Source organism: Periplaneta americana, chromosome 13 (assembly GCF_040183065.1).
Source record: "Periplaneta americana isolate PAMFEO1 chromosome 13, P.americana_PAMFEO1_priV1, whole genome shotgun sequence".
Lineage (NCBI taxonomy): Eukaryota > Metazoa > Arthropoda > Insecta > Blattodea > Blattidae > Periplaneta > Periplaneta americana.
Window position 1 is genome coordinate 102,231,650 of NC_091129.1, and position 21,107 is coordinate 102,252,756.

At 34.7% G+C, this 21,107-nt stretch overlaps 1 protein-coding gene across 1 annotated transcript in view; it reads right to left on the reverse strand.

Annotated features, from left to right (window-relative positions):
• LOC138712174 (protein 5NUC-like) overlaps window positions 1-21,107 on the reverse strand; it is a 67,925-nt gene that overhangs the window by 37,837 nt on the left and 8,981 nt on the right. Inside the window, exon 2 of the mRNA XM_069843670.1 lies at window positions 14,878-15,348. Coding sequence (XP_069699771.1) covers window positions 14,878-15,231 — 354 coding nt within the window. The 5' untranslated portion in view covers window positions 15,232-15,348. The remainder of the gene's footprint in view (window positions 1-14,877; window positions 15,349-21,107) is intronic.

A 21,107-nucleotide genomic window follows, 5' to 3' on the forward strand; every position in this document is an offset into this window, starting at 1 on the left:
CTCTATTAACATCTACCTCTTCCTTAACTTCGTCGGAACTTGCTAATACGGCAAACCTATTTGAAATTTCGATCTGATAATGTTGCTTAGTTTCCTCGTCCTTTAACTTCGGAATAATGAATCTTCTAATATTAACTTGTTGATCTACTCGCTTGGCTACTGATAGTCTTTCTCTTAGCTCTCCAATTACCAAATAATGGTCAGAATTACAGTCTGTCCCCCTGAAAGTTCGAATGTCTACTATACTAGTATGTCTTCTTTTATCTATAAAGATGTGATCTATCTGGTTATGTATATAACTATAACTATATAACTATAGTGTGAAAATTATTTTTAACACTGACTTTCAATTGTTTGCGCCGATTGTCAGTGATTTACCACCAAATATCACAACCTCGCTTCTCATAACAGAATCACAAAGCGTGGCATTTATTTAAAAAACTCTCCTCAACGAAATGAAAGTAGGAGAAAACGCTGCGACTAAATTTTCTTTACGAGAAATAAATGAAGTGTGACGTCAGAATTAATGAGTTCTTGGACCTTGACCGCGAGAATGCAGCTCGAGTCATTTGAGATGACTTAGTTGGCATGGGTTAATTGCGTGTCTAGCCTTGTAAAAAGAATAGTGTTTCAACATTCTTGAATAAACTATAGGCCTACTGTGAATCAGCGGTTCCCTAACTTTCTTAAGGAGCGAGAGTTATGTTTGCGGTTCCCCACTATCGTATCGTTGCTTAATCCCATTTGAAAAAATCCAAATCTCTGTAAAATCGATAGCAACAATAATTTTACGACGGTACGAACATGTTGTAGTTTCTATGATAATCTATGAATCATGCTGTATTTTTTTTTTAGTGATAGGTCAATGTCTAAAGAAAACATAGAAAATAATTAGAAATCAAATTTATGTAAAGGCGAGAAAAAATACTAACTTCGAAGTGAGCTGTTCAAAATAGACATTTACACCTTCAAAAATTGATAAGCGGTATACTTTTTTGTTTTTATGTTAGGTGGGAGATCAAAGCGAGAGAAATGTTGAGAAAGAATGGAAATTACTTCTAAAAGTTATAGCTGCTCAAAATCTTTACTGGTTACCGAATCACGGGAGTTAAGAGTCAAGACTCAACCAGACGCGTGCAGGTTAAAATAAAATACAAATTTGTGTAAATTGAAAAGCACGAATATTTCAGTAAAGTTAACAAATCACTAAAAGAAGTCGTCTCTACTAATTGGGAAAGTCACCACCTCGGTGGAGACGCACCTTGGGTTCTGGCTTTTGCCGACTCGTTTTTGTCATGCCTATTGGCATACCTTAACGTAACGAGTAACTGATAACATGAGAAATTAAATTGTTTCGGGGTGTATAAAATACTTGATGACAAATGTCACGTTGACGACAGTTTATTCTTAAATGTAGATACACTGGAGTTCAAAAATATTTGACCTATACTAATCGACAGTCATTCATAAATTGTTCCTGTAAACATGACTTCATTTATAATTATTACTTCTACGAATAGATAGCGCAAATGATCCCACATGCCCACAATACGCTCTCGGGTTAACGACGGTACAAAAATGAAGATAGCATATTTCACTTCTTGAAATAACCCCAATCTTTTCTCAGTATAAGCTTATATCCTGTTTATACTTATACATATTATGAACAATTTGTAGAGTTTGTTATGAATAAATAAATAATGCAATTTTCTGTTATTTTTATCACTCTTTTATGTTATGTATTTACAAATTTTAGAGATGTAGAATTACATTTTTTAAAGTATGGGTTTTAATTATTTAATTTTTTTCAGGGATGAATATTGATTTTAGGAGTTAGTTTTTTTTTTTTTTTTTGACGTAAAGCTATTACAGGTTAGTGTACGATACGTGTCGCCTATTGAGAACTAGCGGAACTGTTTCAAAGTTTATCCATTTGTAAATTATCTTTTATTTTAACTTATCCCGTGGTTAGAAAATTCGCTTACATGATCAGAAAATTCTAGGTCAGATATCTTTGAACTCCATTATACAATAAACATAATGATATACTCGTACAATGTTACCTCAGCAAGGTCTCAAAACAAATTTGGAAAATTTAAATTGTCTCCTGTGACTGCAATTACGGGAACCAGAACTTGAAGGTTAAGCATAGGATAATTATTAAATAAGATTGAGAAAAATAACAGAAATATTGTAATTTTGGTAGCACTGGTTTATCTTACAAGAAATGTGATCATATTCTGACTACTACATGGTCCTTAGAATTAAATAGATATAGAAATTCTGAGTCAAGATTGTGTCCTTGACTTTTAAACCTTACTGAAATAACAAAGAAAGTTCTCTTTTGTAATGAGTTTAACGGAGAATGAAGGTCTTTGTACTGCGTACACTGACGTCATTGTTCACATTTATATTCTGAGAAGTTATTCAACAAAATATATAAGAGACGATATTATGTTTCATGTCCTGTAACAATAGGTGTCAGTAGATTCTAATCTTTTCTATGGAAACAGAATAGAGCAAATACTTCGAATCATAGCATGTGCCCTCTCTTCTTTAGCAGTACTTTGATAAGAATCCGTAAAATTCATGTTTGTGTATCGAAATGCAACAGATGTGGCATCACTATGAAGGAAATGCCATTCCACTCATACAAATATATTAGCAACTAGAATGACTGTATGAATACCACATACCAAACATCAATGGAATAGGATTGTAAACAGCTGTAATGACACTAAATAAGGAAGCCAACACTAGGGGACACCTGCATTATAATCAGATAGATCACCAGAGAGAAGTGCATTTATATGCATGGCCTTCCAACTTTATGAGCCCGCACCTGTGATGTGCTTATGACTGTAGCAATGGCTGCTTTTCAATTAACATGGCAAGAATCTGACTTGGATGTTGTCAGTGAGTCACTTATAGAGATTTACCAGTAAATGTTAATCTATACTAATAATAAATCTGTAGCCGAAATTTTTCTGGTAATTTTCGATTTTCCAAAAATAATTGGTCCTAACATGTATAATTAATCACCCTGAAACCGAAAATCGCTTTTTTGAAATTTTTGTTTGTATGTCTACCTGTCTGTCTGGATGTTTGTTACCTTTTCACGCGATAATGGCTGAACCGATTTATATGAAAATTGGAATATAAATTAAGTCCGTTTTATCTTAGAATTTAGGCTATATGGCATTCAAAATATGTTATTAAAAGGGGAGGGTATAAGGGGGCTTGAATTAAATAAATCGAAATATCTCCCTTATTATTAATTCTCATGAAAAATGTTACATAACAAAAGTTTCTTTAAAAATAATTTTCGATAAGTTTTATTCTATGCAAAATTTTGATAGGACTGATATTTAATGAGATAAATGAGTTTCAAAATGACAATAACAACGCTATCTAAGGCGGTTCAATGAAATAAAAAACAAATGACTTCGTCTATACGGGGCCTTGGACAACAATCGAAAGCTATGAAACATAGCCTACAGAGAATATTTCTGTGTTTGTATGAAGTAATATCGGAAGCTAAATTAACCGATTTGTATAATTAATAATTAATTCACCATTGGAAAGTGTAGTTTCTCTAGATGGACGTAATGCTATAATGTTATTATATTAACTTCTGAGTGGATCCGGGACAGATAAAATTAAAATAGCTTCTTATGCACAGAAAACTTGATAGGCTATTCTTATAATATAATATAATATAATATAATATAATATAATATAATATAATATAATATAATATAATATAATATAATATAATAATAAATCTGTAGCCAAAATTTTCTGGTAATTTTCGCTTTTCCAAAAATAATTGGTGTTAACATGTATAATTATTCATCATGAGAACGTAAAACACTTTTTTGAAATTTTTGTTCGTATGTCTGTCTGTCTAGATGTTTGTTATCTTTTCACGCGATAATGGCTGAACGGATTTCGATGAAAATTGGCATATAAATTAAGTTCGTTGTAACTTAGATTTTAGGCTATGTGGCATTCAAATACTTTATTTAAAGGGGCTTGAATTAAATAAATCGAAATATCTCGCTTATTATTGCTCTTTGTGAAAAATGTTATATAACAAAAGTTTCTTTGAAAATGATTTCCGATAAGTCTTATTCTATGCAAAATTTTGATAGGACTGATATTTAAGGATATATTACAAGACTTTTAAAATAACAATACAATACATTTTCACCGCTGCCTCAGATCATAGCGTTGTTGTTTCTGCAGTAACTCCTATGTGCAAAATATAAAATTTTTGAGTAGGAAGAAAAAACACATTTATTCATTCTATGGCAATGGTACATAGGAGATCGTGAATTTTTACATTTTCGAAAGAAAGAAATATAATTACATATCACTATATATGCTGTATCACTATTTAAGTTATTTGAAGGGTTCAGAACCATAGTGGGCCAAGCGCCATTTACTGAAGACGTAGTAAACAATGGTTAAAATTAAGTTGTTACCATAATTCAATGAAAACATATAGGAAGTAATATAAAGTATACACATTAAAACTAAATGATATGCCAATCTTCATTAAACTATGGTTGCATGTAATAACAAATAAGAAACATGTTAAAGGAATTGTCATTGCACCAAATGAGTGGTCTCTGGACCAAAATGATCGCATTTTAATTATATAAGTACAATTTAAATTAAGTAACATATTAAACGATTTATCCTTCTATCAAACACGAATGTTCCCTAGATCAAATGTCCTATTTTAATTATGTAATTACTTTATATTTATTTCTAACGGGTGCAACGGAGCGCACGGGTACGGCTAGTTAGAAATATAATTGCTCTTGCATTTCATGCAGTTTCATTTTTTCAACTGATCTGCGATTGGATGAAAGCCAGGGCGAATTTACGAATAATATATGTGGATTCACATTTAATAGGAATAAATTTCTACAATATTACCACAGTCTAGTATATACAGTCACGAGGCTTAATACGTAGGGAATATGCATCCATAGATAGTTGCTAACCACTAGGATCGCTACTATCGCCTCATCATAGATAATGCGAAATAGTACCAGCACAGTCTATTGTTCGTAGTACCCTCAACAACTCAAGCTTCATGACTGTATGTACTAGAATGTGATATTATCTACTATTTGCAACAAATTAAGACCTTTCTCGCCGTTTTAATGTGAGTTTCATAAGGAGTTCAAACACAAACCAAATGTAGTGAATTTAATTAACTCAATTGCGCGTTATCTTGTGTATCTGTGCTCTGGGTCTCTGATCATGCGCAGTGTCTTATGCCTGGAATTTTGAATATTTCAGCGTCCCAATTTTTCTTTGGGTAACTGTACAGTTTTAGAAAAAAGTTTTATCACTAAGATACTTTATAAGTCCCAGAAAGGAGGCAGTGAACATGATCAGAGAATGAGCGAGCTGGTTCACAAGAGAACGACTAGGTGAGGTAGAGCCCGATCGCAAACTCGTGACATCAACATGCGCGAGCTTCTTTCTCAGGCTTCGGAGTGGGGGTTCTGTGCGTGCGGGTGACTGCTTACTCATAGAGCTTAAGCCCCATTCACAATGAAAATTAAACATAACCGTAACATAAACACAGAAGTTTGCGCCCAGGCTACCAAATGGGATCTTTCACAATGATTCACATAAGCATTGACATAAACATTACCGTAAGACGTTAACATGAAAGTTTGCAAACTCCAAACTTTCATGCTTATGCTTACGTGATTTGCAAACAGAACACAATCGTGGAGCGCTGAAGTATAAGACAGAATGTGAGGAAATGGCGTCGTTGTTATATTTCCATGGTTACCAAGTATGTTTACGGTTATGTTTATGTTCCCATCGTGAATGATGGTATGACTTCTTGATTTTACCGTAACGTTTATATTCTTAAGTTAACGCTTACGTTGTTTAATTTTCATTGTGAATGAGCCTTTACTGTTCAAACACCCCCCTCCCCCCAGCAAGACTCCTGTGCGAGTCCATGTAAGTGGTGCGAGTCCATGTAAGTGGATGTCATTTTCGTCTTTCGCGCAGGTGCTACGAGTTTGAGATCATGCTCTAATAAAATTAGTTTCGTTGTATGTCTGATCATGCGTACTGCCTCCTTTCTACAACTTAAAAGTATTTGTGCGACAAAATGTTTTTCTAAGACTGTACATAAAATATCTGTATATTAAGATTCATTCATAAGTCATAGCAACTACTCGTATTTTTTCTCGAAGGTGTGCCAACACCAACATTGAAAATGTGGTATATATTTTAATTTTGTCACCAAAAAGCAGGAAAAATACGAAATGCCATGTTTATGGTATACTGTATATATGGGTTTTATACTTCGTTTCTTTTTGCGTGGTATTAAATTGTTTCGTGTTGCCATTTTTACGTAAATTCGATGTATTTGATTGATAGAATTTAACTATATATAGGCCTATATTTTATTTCGCGACCTTCTTATCAAATCGGACTCAGAACCTGGATTAAAACCATAATCCGGTAGAGGTCAACGACCTCTGATAAATCCACTGTCTTCAGAGACGGCTGTAACTAGACGAGGACAATAATTTGTTGCAATTAGAATTAGGTCAAGTCAGTGTTACAAACACGAATGCCTTCCAAATGACGCAAGCCCACCATTACAAAGACATGAAATTCGAGGCAACTGCACGTAATTAAACACAGACGTATTTGTTTTGTGTGGCAATGCACCGCGCCTTTGTGTTGTATTGACCACAACACACGCAGCTGTTCAAATGTCTATGGTACCGTGTGAAAGTCACGGACAGAGATTCAAATACCTCGCAGGATATTGTTGTTCTCGGTAAATGAAGCAGAGGTACTGTATTTTCAAGCACCACAAAGACAACCATTCTTAGAACTAAATAGTATAGCGTATTGTAACATAATGTGGAAGAGAAGGATGTGCCATTTCTACACAATAGCAACTCATTTAAGTAGAATTGTAGAGACTCCACAGAAGTACGTATGAAAATTTCGAGGTTTGCAATGCATAAGGAACGCGAACATCAGATTATGAATGCCAGAAAAGCCCTCTTAGAAAGATTAAAAGCAAGATCATTACCATTGTATGGGCATTTACAACGAATGCCAGAATAATTAATTCCAAAGACAATTTTTGATTGGTCCACTCAAAGAAGAAGGAAACGTGGAAGACAGGACGAGGACAAGTAATTCGGCAGCCTGGGCGAGACAGTTTGACGCCTCTGGAGAGACAGTAGGGTTTTCACTTAAAAGAAAACGGAAATCTTTCAGATAAAGACATTTTAGGGACTCAAAAGTTCTTACTTTCTATTAAATGACATTAATCTGCATGTAACCATTGTACACATTCACATTTGTATAATTTATCATTTATTCTTTCACAAAACTTTGGTATTTTGAATTTGATTTAGTTTCATTTAGCAATTTACTGACATTCTATAATATATTTAAAAATTCTTTGCGGGATATGTCAAAATTTATAATAATTTGAAGCTCTGAATTTACCTTATCAGTTCTGGTAAGCACTATTCCGAACATCAGTCCACTTGTTCTTCAAAATTGAAAACACTCGTTCCACAAATTCATTCCAATCTGGTATACTCATTGTCAACAGTAATCTCACTACAGGTTTTGATTCATCTAGAGAAAGTCAAAACTCGAGTGGGATTTAATTGACTAGGCCTATTACACGATCAGAAGAAAGTATATAAAGATTAGAAGAAATAAAATACTCTAATACGTAAAATATTAATTGACTTACTAAAATTCTATTTCACTAATGTTAGCTTCACCAAAACGTTTGAACGGAGCCGCCATTTTCAGTTGACTGTCTATGCTGTAAACAAACGACGATCGCAAAGCATGTTTTATAGTACCGTAAAGAATTTGCAATTTGAAATGTTGGCAAACAAAGAAACAAATGGTAGAGAGATGATAAAAACAGAAGAAAGTATATAAAGATTAGTAGAAATAAAGTACTCTAATACAATAAAATAGATATTAAATTGACTTACTAAAATTATATTTCACTAATGTTACCTTCACTAAAACGTTTGAACGGAGCCGCCATTTTCAGTCGATTATGTATGCGGAAAACAAATGACGATCGCAAAGCAGCCATGATTGGTTGTACCGTTTTATGCATCAAAAGTAGTATGATGTAGTAAAGGCGTAATAATCAGTATGAAACATGAGTCGAGAAATATTTGGAACTTTTTGCTGAGGCATTAATACCCACATAGACACATAATCACTTTTACTACACAGCCAACAAAATTATCTTCCACTTCACAAAATTCTTCCTACAGCTGGTCCTTCTTCTTCTTCTTCTTCTTCTTCTTCTTCTTCTTCTTCTTCAGTAGGTGCTACAACTTTGTCGAAGTTTTGACCTTCTCAATTAATTTACGCCATTCTTTTCTGTTATGAACAAGAATTGGTCAATTCTTTACGTTCAGTGTTTTCAAATTGTTGGTTATGTTTTCCTTCCATCTACTTTTTGGTCTTCCTTTTGCTCTTTTACTGATGGGGTTCCATTTATATATTTTCGTAATTGTTTTTCCTTCGTCCATACGATTGGTATGGCCAAACCATGCCATCCTTTGCGCTTTGATATAGTTTACTATGTGTTGGTTTTGTATTAAAATATTTAACTCTTTATTATTAAGCCTACAGATGGTCTATATTGACTAGATCTTCTAGGTTTGAAATTTCAGCAGCAAGTTCAAAGTCAATATTTTTGTTTTCCCATTCAAAGAAAGTGTTTCCAACTTTTAATATTTATTACATGCTGGAAAATCATAATAGGTTTCGAGATATTTCAGCAAAGCGTCATAGAAACCGTCAGATTCACAGAGAATCTTGTTAATAGTTGTTGATGAAACGTCTCTCATTAGTTTCTTAGTCTTGCTGCCGCAGAATTTATTATTCACTCCTTGTGTGATGTAATTGTGGATTATGCGCAGATAGACATGTGATACAAGAATACTGAGATCTTTCTTTTCCAGATATTTTGATACTGAGAAAGCAATGAAGTAATAATATTACGTAGCACCAAAGTAAGAAAAGGGAGAAAGTGTTGTACGGGGGAATAAAAGACGTAAGGCCAAAATTAGCAATCAAAAAACGTAAGAATACAGGAAAAACGTACAACCTGGTAACGCTAAGATACAGAGATGAAAAGTGTAAAGCCTATAAAAAGTAAAAGTGGGGTATTAATGAGAAGTTTGGAAAGCAGACAAAGTTACCACAAAGCTGCGCGTTGGAACAGTAACTTTTATTTTTTCTAGTACCAGTTTGGGACTCTTCTAAGCAACCTCTGTGGTATCAGCCATCCCTTCCTTCTTATGGGTTGTATGAATAATAGATCGACTGTTCGAAGTACAATAGAACTTTCATCCGCCTCGTTCGAAGAAAATGAAATGCTTTTGTACACACTGAATTGTTTAAGTGCCTCTGGAATGTTATTCTGAAAACGCTGACAGCACTTTTAAAGTGCTGCGCACACATGTTTTATACGTGAGTGTGTGTGTTTCCTCAAAGTTGTAACAAGTCCACCTAGCTGGGCTGAAGTGATCAGGGTAACCTAACGACTTCTGTGGTCAGTCCGTCAATGTACCGTATGAATTACTTTATGATTGATTTTACAACTAAACGTTTTGCAGATGAACAGATCCGATAATTATTTCCAGGTCAGAAAATGAGTTGCAAGAAGTTTTTAAGCTTAACCAAACGGCCAAAATGTTTAATGAGAATATAAAACTATCAATAAAAAAGTAACAAAAAAATGGCCTTCAGTAGTGAATAAGAGCTAAAATAGAAATAGAGAATGATATAATTGAACAAGTTAACTGTCAGGTTTCTTACATGGCAAATAAAGCCGTTGATATAGCCTACGTATAAAAACTCGGAAGAAAGTATAAAGAAAGTAACCGTTCAAATTCGAAATGAAGCAGTTGGACAAGTGAACAGCTTAAAAAAATACTTGAGCTGCTGCTAGAAAGTCAAAAGGAGGATAGCAATGGATAGGGAAGCTTTTAATAGAAAAAGACGCATGTGCGGACTTCTGGAAAAAGAACCACGGAAGAGATAAATGAAGTGCTTCTTGTGGAGTGAGGCATTGTATGAGGCAGAAGCATGGACATTGCGACCAAGTGAAGAGAAGCGACTAGAAGCACTTCAAATGTGGATATGGAGAAGAAAGGAGCTTGTGATATGGACAGACAGAATAAGAAATGAAGTTGTGATAGAAAGTGTGGATGAAGAAAGAATAATACTGAAACTGATCAGGAAGGGAAAAAGGAATTAGTTGGGTCACTGGTTAAGAAGAAATACCTATTTAAGGATGCAGTGAAGGGATGACGAATGAGAGGAAAATTCGGAGCAGAAGAAAATGTCAGATGTTAGACATCATTAAGATAATTTTGATCGTACATGGTAATTAAGAGGAAGGCGGAAAAGAAGGAAGATTTGGAGAATGCTGAATTTGCATTGAAAGTCATGCCCTTGGGCAGGATACTATGAATGAATGAATTAATGATGTTATCGAGTGATCTTCATTGCACTTATCATATATGGATCTGAAAGCTGGACACTCAAGAAAAGTAAAATAAAAAGAATAGAAACTCCCAAAATGTGGTTCTTGAAATTATTGCAAATTATAAGAATTAATGGAAAGAACATATATCAAGAATTGAAAATAACAATCTACCAAAGCAATACAGAAATAAATGCACTCCTCAAGAATACAGAAGTGTAGGCCGTCCAAAGATGAGATGGAATGACCGACGGTAAATTTTTTAACAATGATTACGACTGATATAATTTGGGATTCGGAACAGGTCAAAACGGATTGTTGGTGATGATGATGATGATGATGATGATGATGATGATGATGATGATGGCAACGACGACGACGACGATGATGATGATGATGATGATGATGATGATGATGATGAATTACTTTAGACGAAATAATAAGAAAGTGTAATATTATTATGGGGTAAGTGTGAAACCAGTGGGTATTTATCATGAAATGGTAGACAATTAAACATTTTTCATGTATCGCATTTACGAGTGAATGCATTTAACACCAGAACGCAGTACGGAAATGTGACCTTGCTCTCGTCTGTTAGTATGATTTCTTTATTATTAGGCCTTTAAAAATAGAAAGACACTAACACGAAATGCCATAAAATTGAATCATAAAAGCAGGAATGGTCTTGAACGCTGTAGTCGCATTGATGAATGTTATTCTTGATAACGGAAGAAATATGACCTTCTGCTGACATTTCAGGAATACAAAATTGCTCGATCATCATTCACTATAAATTCACACGTTGGCGTTATCAAAATTAAATAAAAGAGGGCAATGTGTTAGTAACCAAAGTAGCTATAGTTATAACAGCTAAGTATCCCTTTAATTGCGACATATTATGCATTACCGAGCAAGTAGGCTCCGACGGTAGCGTTTGAGACTCGCATTTGGGAGGTTCCGGGTTCAAACTCCGTGGCCGACCAATCTGACTGGGGGTTTTCTTTCTATTCTTTCTTCGTGTGCTTTATCTCCTTTTTTAGTACCTATTTACAATCCAATACGGTATTGTTGAAGATGTGAGTAAAACATAATTATTTACAGTGACACTACAAAACATAGACAAATAAAATAGAAAGACCTCCAACTCACTGTGCACATTCTAGAGACTATTGAAATTTATAAGTTAATGTTCAAGCCAATGATGGAAAAAATCTAAATTGCATGTCATGTTACACAGCACGTTCAATATTACAGGTAACCATTATACAAACATTATTATTATTATTATTATTATTATTATTATTATTATTATTATTATTATTATATTGGTCGCCCGGCTAAGAGATGGCATGAGGCTGTAACGAACCAGTTGGCTTAACTGTTACTTTGTGGTTCCCAAAGTGTGCTCCGCGGATCCCTGGAGATCCGCCAACACTTATCAGGAGATCCGCGGTTAGTATTATACGAGTATTTTGAAATAAATAACATATAATACTACGGTACCGTTTTTCTCGACGCGATTGTACAGTACTGCAGCCTACGCGACTGTACTTGTGAAAGTTAGTATATCGGCAAGGGTAGATGACCAGATCCCACCCTTGCGTGAGCTGGCATTCGAACGGTTGTAAAAACACGACTTCCTTTTTTTCAGTTAAGGTAATCAATTGTATTGAAAAAGTTTGTCTGCTTGGTGAGGGTGGCGAGTTATTAAATAGGCTAGTTCTTATCTGCTTGGTGTGTGTGAATGTGTGTGAATGTTTGCAGTTTTTTCTCTCGAGATCAACATTGTAAGAATACGTTTTTGTAAATGTGTTCAAAGACTTAATGTCCTAATTGAAAAATAAATTTTATTGACAATGTTATTTCGTCAGCATTAAATTATGAATAGTATTTTTTTTTAAGAAACGAATTTCGTCCATTGTCGTGCACGCGTTCTGCTTCTGCTCTTTTTATTGTGAAGTCAATTTTTATTAATTCAGTACGAGCAGGCTTATGTGAGGTGTTCGTGTTAAACGTGTGTTAATAACGACGTGTCTTTGACTCCGAACTAATAATATTAGTTTAATATTACGAATAATTTTAATTTTTCATATTATACCTATCATGTCGTTTCAGTGGATCGGTGGCTATAAAAGACTTTCTGACCTAGAGTGACCAGACATCCTCTTTTGTCCGCACATGTCCTCCTTTTATGTCTTTGTCCGGGGTCCGGGCATATTTTTAAAAAATTAAGAAATGTCTCCTTTTCGTAACTTGTATGCCTGATATTTTGAAATTATCTGATTTGACACCTTTTTCAATTAATTTGTCTGTAGGTGGCGTCAGCATCGATGGAATATACTCTTTGCCAACGATCATAACTCTCCTTGCTTCTACTTGTTATGTTCATTGCTTTCATATGTAGGTAACTGTAAAATAATTATATTATTAAATTTTATCATAAGTATGCTACAATAAAATAGATATTGGCATCATTTTAAGTATAATATAGGGATAAGCCTAAATCTAAATAGACATTTTCTGTCCCCTCTAATATTATATTTCCCTTGACTTTCATATTTTAATTAACTGTAAAATTATTATTATTATTATTATTATTATTATTATTATTATTATTAAGTTTTATCATAATAATTTTGTAATAAAATAGATATTACATACACGCCTAACTCTAAATCTAAGAACATATTTTCTGTTCTCTTTTTTCGAACAATGTCCTCATTTTTTAAGCTCTGTGTCCTCTTTTTTATCGATGTGAATCTGGTCACCCTATTCTGACCGAAATTAAAACGCCTGTTGCTATTATCCAGGCCATACCTGACTCCATATTGAAGAATTCACTCTGAATTACAGTATTAGACATCATTTATACTATGTTATTTAAATTTTATTTCTGTATAGTTTTAAATGATTAATTGAAAGGCAGACAGCGCCCACTTACTGTCATACAAAATTATCTTATTGATCTTACGTATTGTTCGGCATGAACTGATTAGGAGGCCGATCATATTCATCATATTGATTCCCTAATTGAGGCGGCTTCAAATTGGATTCTCTCTCTATTTTAAGTGAGGAAAAAGAATTCGTAAATGTTCACATTTTTCACCAAGAGTCTCTTCTTAAAGGGCACAAATCATAACTTTAATTAACTATATGTTCGGAAAACGTATTATGTGTCTTTCACGTGTTAAATATTATATTACCTTGTTAAAATGTTTCGGCCTGCTATTGGCCATCTTCAGAACACACACAAGATTGCAACCTCGTTCAAGAAATTAAATTACAACATCGCTCTACACTCTACAAAAACATCTCAACACACAAACAACACAAATAAACAAATACAATCACACAGGCGTATACAAACTCAAATGTAACACCTGCAACAACTTATACATAGGGCAGACAGGTAGATCATTTCAAACACGTTACAAAGAACACATCACAGCCATAACAAAATTACAAAACACTTCCACATATGCAGAACACATCACAAATGCTAACCACACTTACAGAGACATGAACACAGACATGGAAATTCTACACATCCAACCAAAAAGCCAAAAACTAAACACACTAGAACAATACGAAATATATAGACACACAAAAACACATCCAAATGAAATTCTCAACACACAACTCAATTTCAGAACACACACACTCTTTGACTCCACATTACACTACACAAACACACCCCCACAGGAAACAAAACAAAAGGCGCCAATACCAGCAACAACCAGTTCTGATGATGGCCGATAGCAGGCCGAAACATGTTAACAAGGTAATATAAAATTTAAGAGGTAAAAGACACATAATAGGGTAAATTAGGGTATGTTGGACAGTCGGGCATGTTGGACACTTTGTACTTTAACGTGTTACCTCGCCACTTGTGGGCACCATATTCTGCTAGAAGTTAATGACGGAAGTAGCCACGAGTGGGACTACTTCCGTCATTGACTTCTAGCAGAATATGGTGCCCACAAGTGGCGAGGTAACACGTTAAAGTACAAAGTGTCCAACATGCCCGACTGTCCAACGGACCCTAATTTACCCTACGTTTTCCGAAGCGATATAGTATTAAAAGTTGTGTAATCAAGATGTAGAACTATAGGTATGTATTCTGATTTAGAAAGAAATGGCAAATTTAATTGAATTAAAAGTGATAAATGTCATTTTGCTCGTTTCAGTCTTATAGTTCATTCGTCTTGCAACTGAAGAAAACAGATTTTCCCGAACGATTGCCGAGTGTGTATGCGTAGAAGTGCTGTCATTAGTACAGCGTTCGTAACTGACGAACATTATATAATGCCGAATTAAAAGAATGTACTCACCATGGCGTCCGGATGTATAAGGTTGGTCATTGCGGCCACGATCTTCCACTTGTAGAAGGTGTAGAGCAGCGTGCCCTGGTAGATGTCGCCTGCGATGAGGAAGAGGGCGTGCGTGTTCTCCACCTCACTCTTCCTCTTCGCGAGAGTCACGGCCTCTGAGACGCGAGCGAACCCCCCGTAACACTTCCCTTCGGCCTTCTTGCTCGCCGTGCAGAGTCCAGAGAATTTGTCCGTCTCGTTGAACCTGGAGTGCAAATCGTTGGCGTGGATGATCAACAGCCGGTAGGCCCCCGCATGATCCAGGACCATCGCGCACACTACCACTGCCGCTAACACGTTGATTACAGCTGTCATGCTGTGTGAGGTTCGAACTAAGCAACTCTCAGAAATGTCCGATGCCGTGAAGGACTTCGTTTCAAACTTCTGTTATAGTAGGAGAGACATCCATCCAGTCGGTTGATTGCTGAAGAACTGTTTAAAACAGAGAGTGATTTGTAATTTCTACAGATTAAAAAAAAATAGTGTTTGTTTTTTAACTGTAATGTTTCTTAATTTAATAGTTGAAACTTAAGGGAAGAAGATAGTTAAATATGGTGGAAAATCAGAAAATTTTCAAAATATTATACTTTTCCTTTAAAATAATCTTTGATATCTGAAAAATACATTACATAAAATTTAATCCGCATTTATGGCCTTGTCAGCTAGTATGACCAGAGTCTAGTATATACAGTCACGAAGCTCAATACGTAGTAAATATGCACCCATAGATAGTTGCTGACCACTAGGATCGCTAATATCGCCTCATTACAGACAATGCGAAATAGTACCTGCACAGTCTTTTGTTCCTAGCACCCTCACAACTCAAGCTTCGTGACTGTATATACTAGACTATGGTATGACGCTATTTTTTAAAGCTCTCGTAAATAGGATTTTCAAATGACACTATACTTTGATTGCAGTTTCCCATAACTTTTTTTTTTTTTTCCATCGAAATACTATTTGAAATGTGAAGATTCCTTACATAACATTTAATGCATTTATTATGGCTTTGTCAGCTGCTGTGCCGCCATTTATGAACTCTGCTGCACACTTCTTTTTTTAATGACACTAAACTATGATTGCAATTACCCGTTTCTCATTCATAGTTTTACTATTTAGGGCTGAGTTACTGGGACATTGATTAGCTCTGAATAGTTGTCATTTCGTGAATCTTTCATGAAGATATTGAAGTGTTGTTTCTGCATATGTTGCAATTTGGTTGGTAATTTGTTAGGTACAATTCCAGAAAAATTATGGTCTTCCTAATTTTACTAAGTTCCAGATACAACGTATTGCGCATGTGCAGTGCACTGCTGACTCTATGCAAATTTACAATATTGGGATGTTATGATGGATGAAAGTTGCGATTAAAGGAACAGTTATTCGAAACAAGAATTCACCTTATTATCTACTCCGCACGTGCATAAGATTTTGTCACTAGAACGCTGCAATATGATTGGAGCAGAAGTAACAGAAAGTATACGTAGGCTTCTTTGCACTCGCTAAACTCGAATTTCGCCATCTGTCAACAATAATATAGGCACGATAATGCAATTGTCTGTTTTTTACTTGCCAAAGTGGCAAATCAGAATATTTCATTTTATTATTGGTAGGTCTTAGAAACTTCGACAGTGTGTAGAGTGTATTGTATCTTAGAACAGCTTAGCTGCAAGAGAATTATGAATTTTGAATTAGTTTTATTAACGATTCCTAACGAGAAATGTGCTAGAGGTGTAATGCTTAAGCAGTGGGTTGAAGGACACGGAACTTCAGCAGCTGATGATGTCTCAATATTCTTACATGTAACAGAAAAGGAAGCCCGACAAATCGTACCTGGAAATACGCACCGCGATAATTCGTCCCAAGAATATAATTTGTACCGCGACAACTCGTCCCAAGAATAATAATTCGTTCCACAACAAATTGTTCCAAGAATATTTGGTCCCGAATCTACGACGTACCACGATATAATGTCTCATTGCGAAATTTTAGTAATACGATTTTTAAAATTTCAATAGTTAAGAAATTGTCTGGCAATAATCTTTAGCACTTATCCCAGGACAACTAATCCAGTTGAAGGCTGGCATCACCGGTTAAATAGCCTATACTAGTTTGCAAATCCTTCATTCAACAAGTTCCTGCAAAAACTCTAAAACGGAGAGGCAGAAATTAATAGACAAATTCTTCGATTTTATACAGGTGGGTCCCCGAACAAGAGGAAGAGATCACATCAACATGTCGATTATCGAATCGAAAGAATTGTTTCTCGTTACCGGGAGTGCAAAGAGAGTGGGAAAATTCAGCAATATATCTGAACTCTGCGGTACGTCATAGCAGGAAATCTATTGTAAAAATATTTTGTAATGTTTTATTTCCCTCAAAGTTGCATTAATAAATACTTGTGAAAACATCTATGACGTATTTGGCACAAAAGCGTGACAAAAACATGTTGGGACAAATGCTTTGGAACGATTTGTCGGGATACAAATCTTGTAGCAGTACCAAAACGCTTTGTGACAAATAGTTTGGGACGAATTGTCGGGATACAAATCTTGTAGCAGTACCAAAACGCTTTGTGGCAAATAGCTTGGGACGAATTGTCGCGGTACGATTTTTCCAGGACGAATAGTGGTAGATTCAACAGAAAAACCATCAGTAATAGTAAATTGCTTTTTTTTTTTTTCCTTTTTTCTTTTTTCTTTCCAATTTTAAGAGTGCACATTTTGTTATTTTTAGTGCATATGTCCTGGTTTTTAAGTGCATACGTGCATGCATATTTTCCCGTTTTTAGTGCATATGAATCCGTCCTCTATTTATGAGCTTCCAACCAGTTTTCGGACTGTTGACTAATAAAAATCATATTCTATGTGTGTTTCCAATTAAAGTGATTATGCGATTTCAAGCCAAGGAACTTCGTGCTTATATTCTTTGAGATCAGTTCCATTTAATGTAATGTAATAGGAAATCTGAGCAGTATTATGCGTACTAAATTTTATTACACTGGTTTCTTCAATATTAAGTGCTAATTTATTTGCACTAAACCATCCATTCATTGGATTTAACACAAATAAATTAACATCTGTAAAGACTGCACTACTTAATAGCACTTCAACATTTCTGAATAAATGTTTAATTCTCATGTAATTTATCCTATGTCTTCTAGACTTACTGGTAATACCGTAACCTACATAATGCATTTACTGACTATGGTTTACGTAATAGCTAAGGCGCAGTTGACGATATGATCCACGATTTTGGTTTCGAAACCCGCCTAGAGCATGTACGCGTGTGTTTCCTCATTATGATGTAGGCCTGCTGTTCTCCTAGACCAGCTGTTCCCAACTAGAGGTACGGGTAGTACTTTGCAAGGAAGGAGACAGGTAGGAAGACCACAGAACAGATGGAAAGAGAGCATTAAAAAGGACTTGGTATCTTCCTCCATATAAGTAACTGTAGTCAAAGCGCCATATGAAGGCACATCGTGTTAACATAACGATGGCTGAGAACCAGACTGTTCTAAGTCCAACTTTTTGTAAGAAAGAAACCTGTGTTTCATTGTTTCATTAGCATAGCATTAATTTTGGCCCTCGGTTGTACAATGCTTTAACTGAATTACACCCAGAACTTCTAACATGTAACCCACTAACATATAACAAGAAAATTAGAAACGTGTTAATATCTTCAATTTGATTAAATAAATTTATAGCCTATGTGTATGAATTAATCAACCTATATTATATTTGTATTCTATAATTTTGAAATATATAGTCCTACTTTTCACGTGCGATATCATTCTTCTCTAGTGTTAATATTATATTATATAATTCCATTGCTGCTGTAATTTAAACTTTAGTTCCTATTTTATTTTACTTATTTATTTTTATTATTATTATTTTTCATTTTCTATATTTCTCTTATATTAATATTGTATTATATAATTTCTGTAACTGTAATTTTAAATTCTATTTCCTATTTTATTTTATTTCATATTCTCTTATAGACCTATTAATATTATATCTGAACTGCGACCGAACACGAGCGTTGCTCATTCGGTCTCAAATTTTGTTAATACTACTGTATCTCCTTTTTTATATTGTTTGTATTATTTTATTTCTATTTCTCTTGTTTGTTTGTAATTATATTCTTTATTCTGTATATTTACATTTAAATAAATAAATAAATAAATTAATTAATTAATTAAATCGAAAAAAAATTGTGTTCCAGTTATTGTCTAAATATATGAATCGAACAAAATTGTAAATATTCCTCTCCATAAGGTTGCTATGAAGCAATTCCAAATTGTTCTATGAACCTTTGAATGTCAGGAGCTTAAAATAGCTCTCGCTCTCGGAAAAAAAAAAAAAAAAAAAGTAAAACGGGCTTGGAACAGTCTGGTTCTGGGCCATCTATAAGTTGAAATTATGTGCAAATTTATGTGCATAATGATCGAGGTTGTAGTTTCTCATTGCACTAAGTATAAGACAAAAATCTATGTCGATATTTCATAGAAAATAAACATTTTCAGCGTCACAGATACCGAAAAAGTGGTTTTTGGTCATGATGTCTTTCTGTGCACAGGGATTTCGTCTGAACTATTATGTTGTGAAGTCGTGTCAATGACATGGCGTTTTCACGAGTTATTTTTTTAAGTTGTAACGAATTTTATTTGCTTTTTTTTTTTTAAAGAAAGATAAGTCCACCGTTTACCTCTGATTGAGATTCTGGCTATATGTACACCTATTATCAGGCAGCACATCTCACTTGACAATATGTGTCAGAGGAAGAACAATTGAAGGGTTCAGAACCATAGTGGGCCAAGCGCCATTTACTAAAACCGTAGAAAACAAGGGTTAAAATGAAGTTATCACCATAATTCAATGGAAACATACAGCAAGTAATATAAAGTATACACATTAAAACTAAAAGATATGTCAATCTTCATTAAACTATGGTATTCACTTAACTTAAACCCTTACTTTTTCCGTTTTTAATACATGACTCTTGGCCCATTATGGCTCTGAACCCTTCAATTGTTTGTATGCATCTGAAGTCTGATTAATGGAATATGTAGCTAATCGATTATGTATGCATTGGAGGAGGAAAGGAACTGGCCCATTATCTCCTGGCCCAGTTGCCTCATAAGTGGTGTCATGTTGGTATCATTTGTGAGGTTCATACCTGTCTTCGGACAGTTGACTAAACAAAAAAAGTCTACCACTATGGAGTAACGGTTAGCACGTCTGACCGTGGAACGAGCGGACCCGGATTCAAATCTGGTTGGGACAAGTTATCTGGTTGAGATTTTTTCCATGGTTTTCTCTCAACCCAATATGAGCAAATGCTGGGCAACTTTCGATGCTGGACCCCGGACTCATTTCATCGTCATTAACACCTTCATATCATTCAGACACTAAATAACCTGAGATGTTGATACAGCGTCGTAAAAATAACCTACTCATGTGGTATATTCATTTCTGTTATATATGTATTTTTCACCATTCAAGCATATTTTATAACCTAGGTTGTAAAGCATTCCTTACCTTTGATAAATCAAACATTTTCAATAGCCCAGTCATGTTTAAAAATCATTCAGAATCGGTGCGTTGAAGGAATTCCTAAGAAAACAGACATATTGTAAAAGATTTATTGGCACCGTTTGCCCAGGATTGTTCCGCCAGGTATAAGGCGGATGAATGAACTCGAGATGTGAAACGAAAATTGCCTAGGTCCGGTATTCCCCCAGAAAAATAATTTATTTCAACCTTTGAATTCCTTGCTTCTTCTTAAGTAAAACGTGACCATTGATGCGCGGAATGGATTAGTAAATGTTTTGTAATATTCAGTACGGTATTATCGTTTTTATTGTGTTCTATCCAAGGAATAAGCTGTTAAAATCTGCACGGTTAGGGCCCATATTACTTCCGCTCTATATGTGCATCATTGAGGATGACTTCGCTTAAGTGGGGGCGAATCAAGAATGATATAGGTCCCCTACGAAAGTAATAATTGGACCCCTTGAGAAAAAATATAAAATAATAATAGTAATAATAATAATAATAATAATTACAACAATAATAATAACTCGCTTCTTTGATGTTGAACACAGGGACAGTCACACATTTATTAACACTCTTTTTTCTTAATACTACTCTCTGGTTTGTAGAGAGGAAGTTTCCGACACTTTGAGAAGG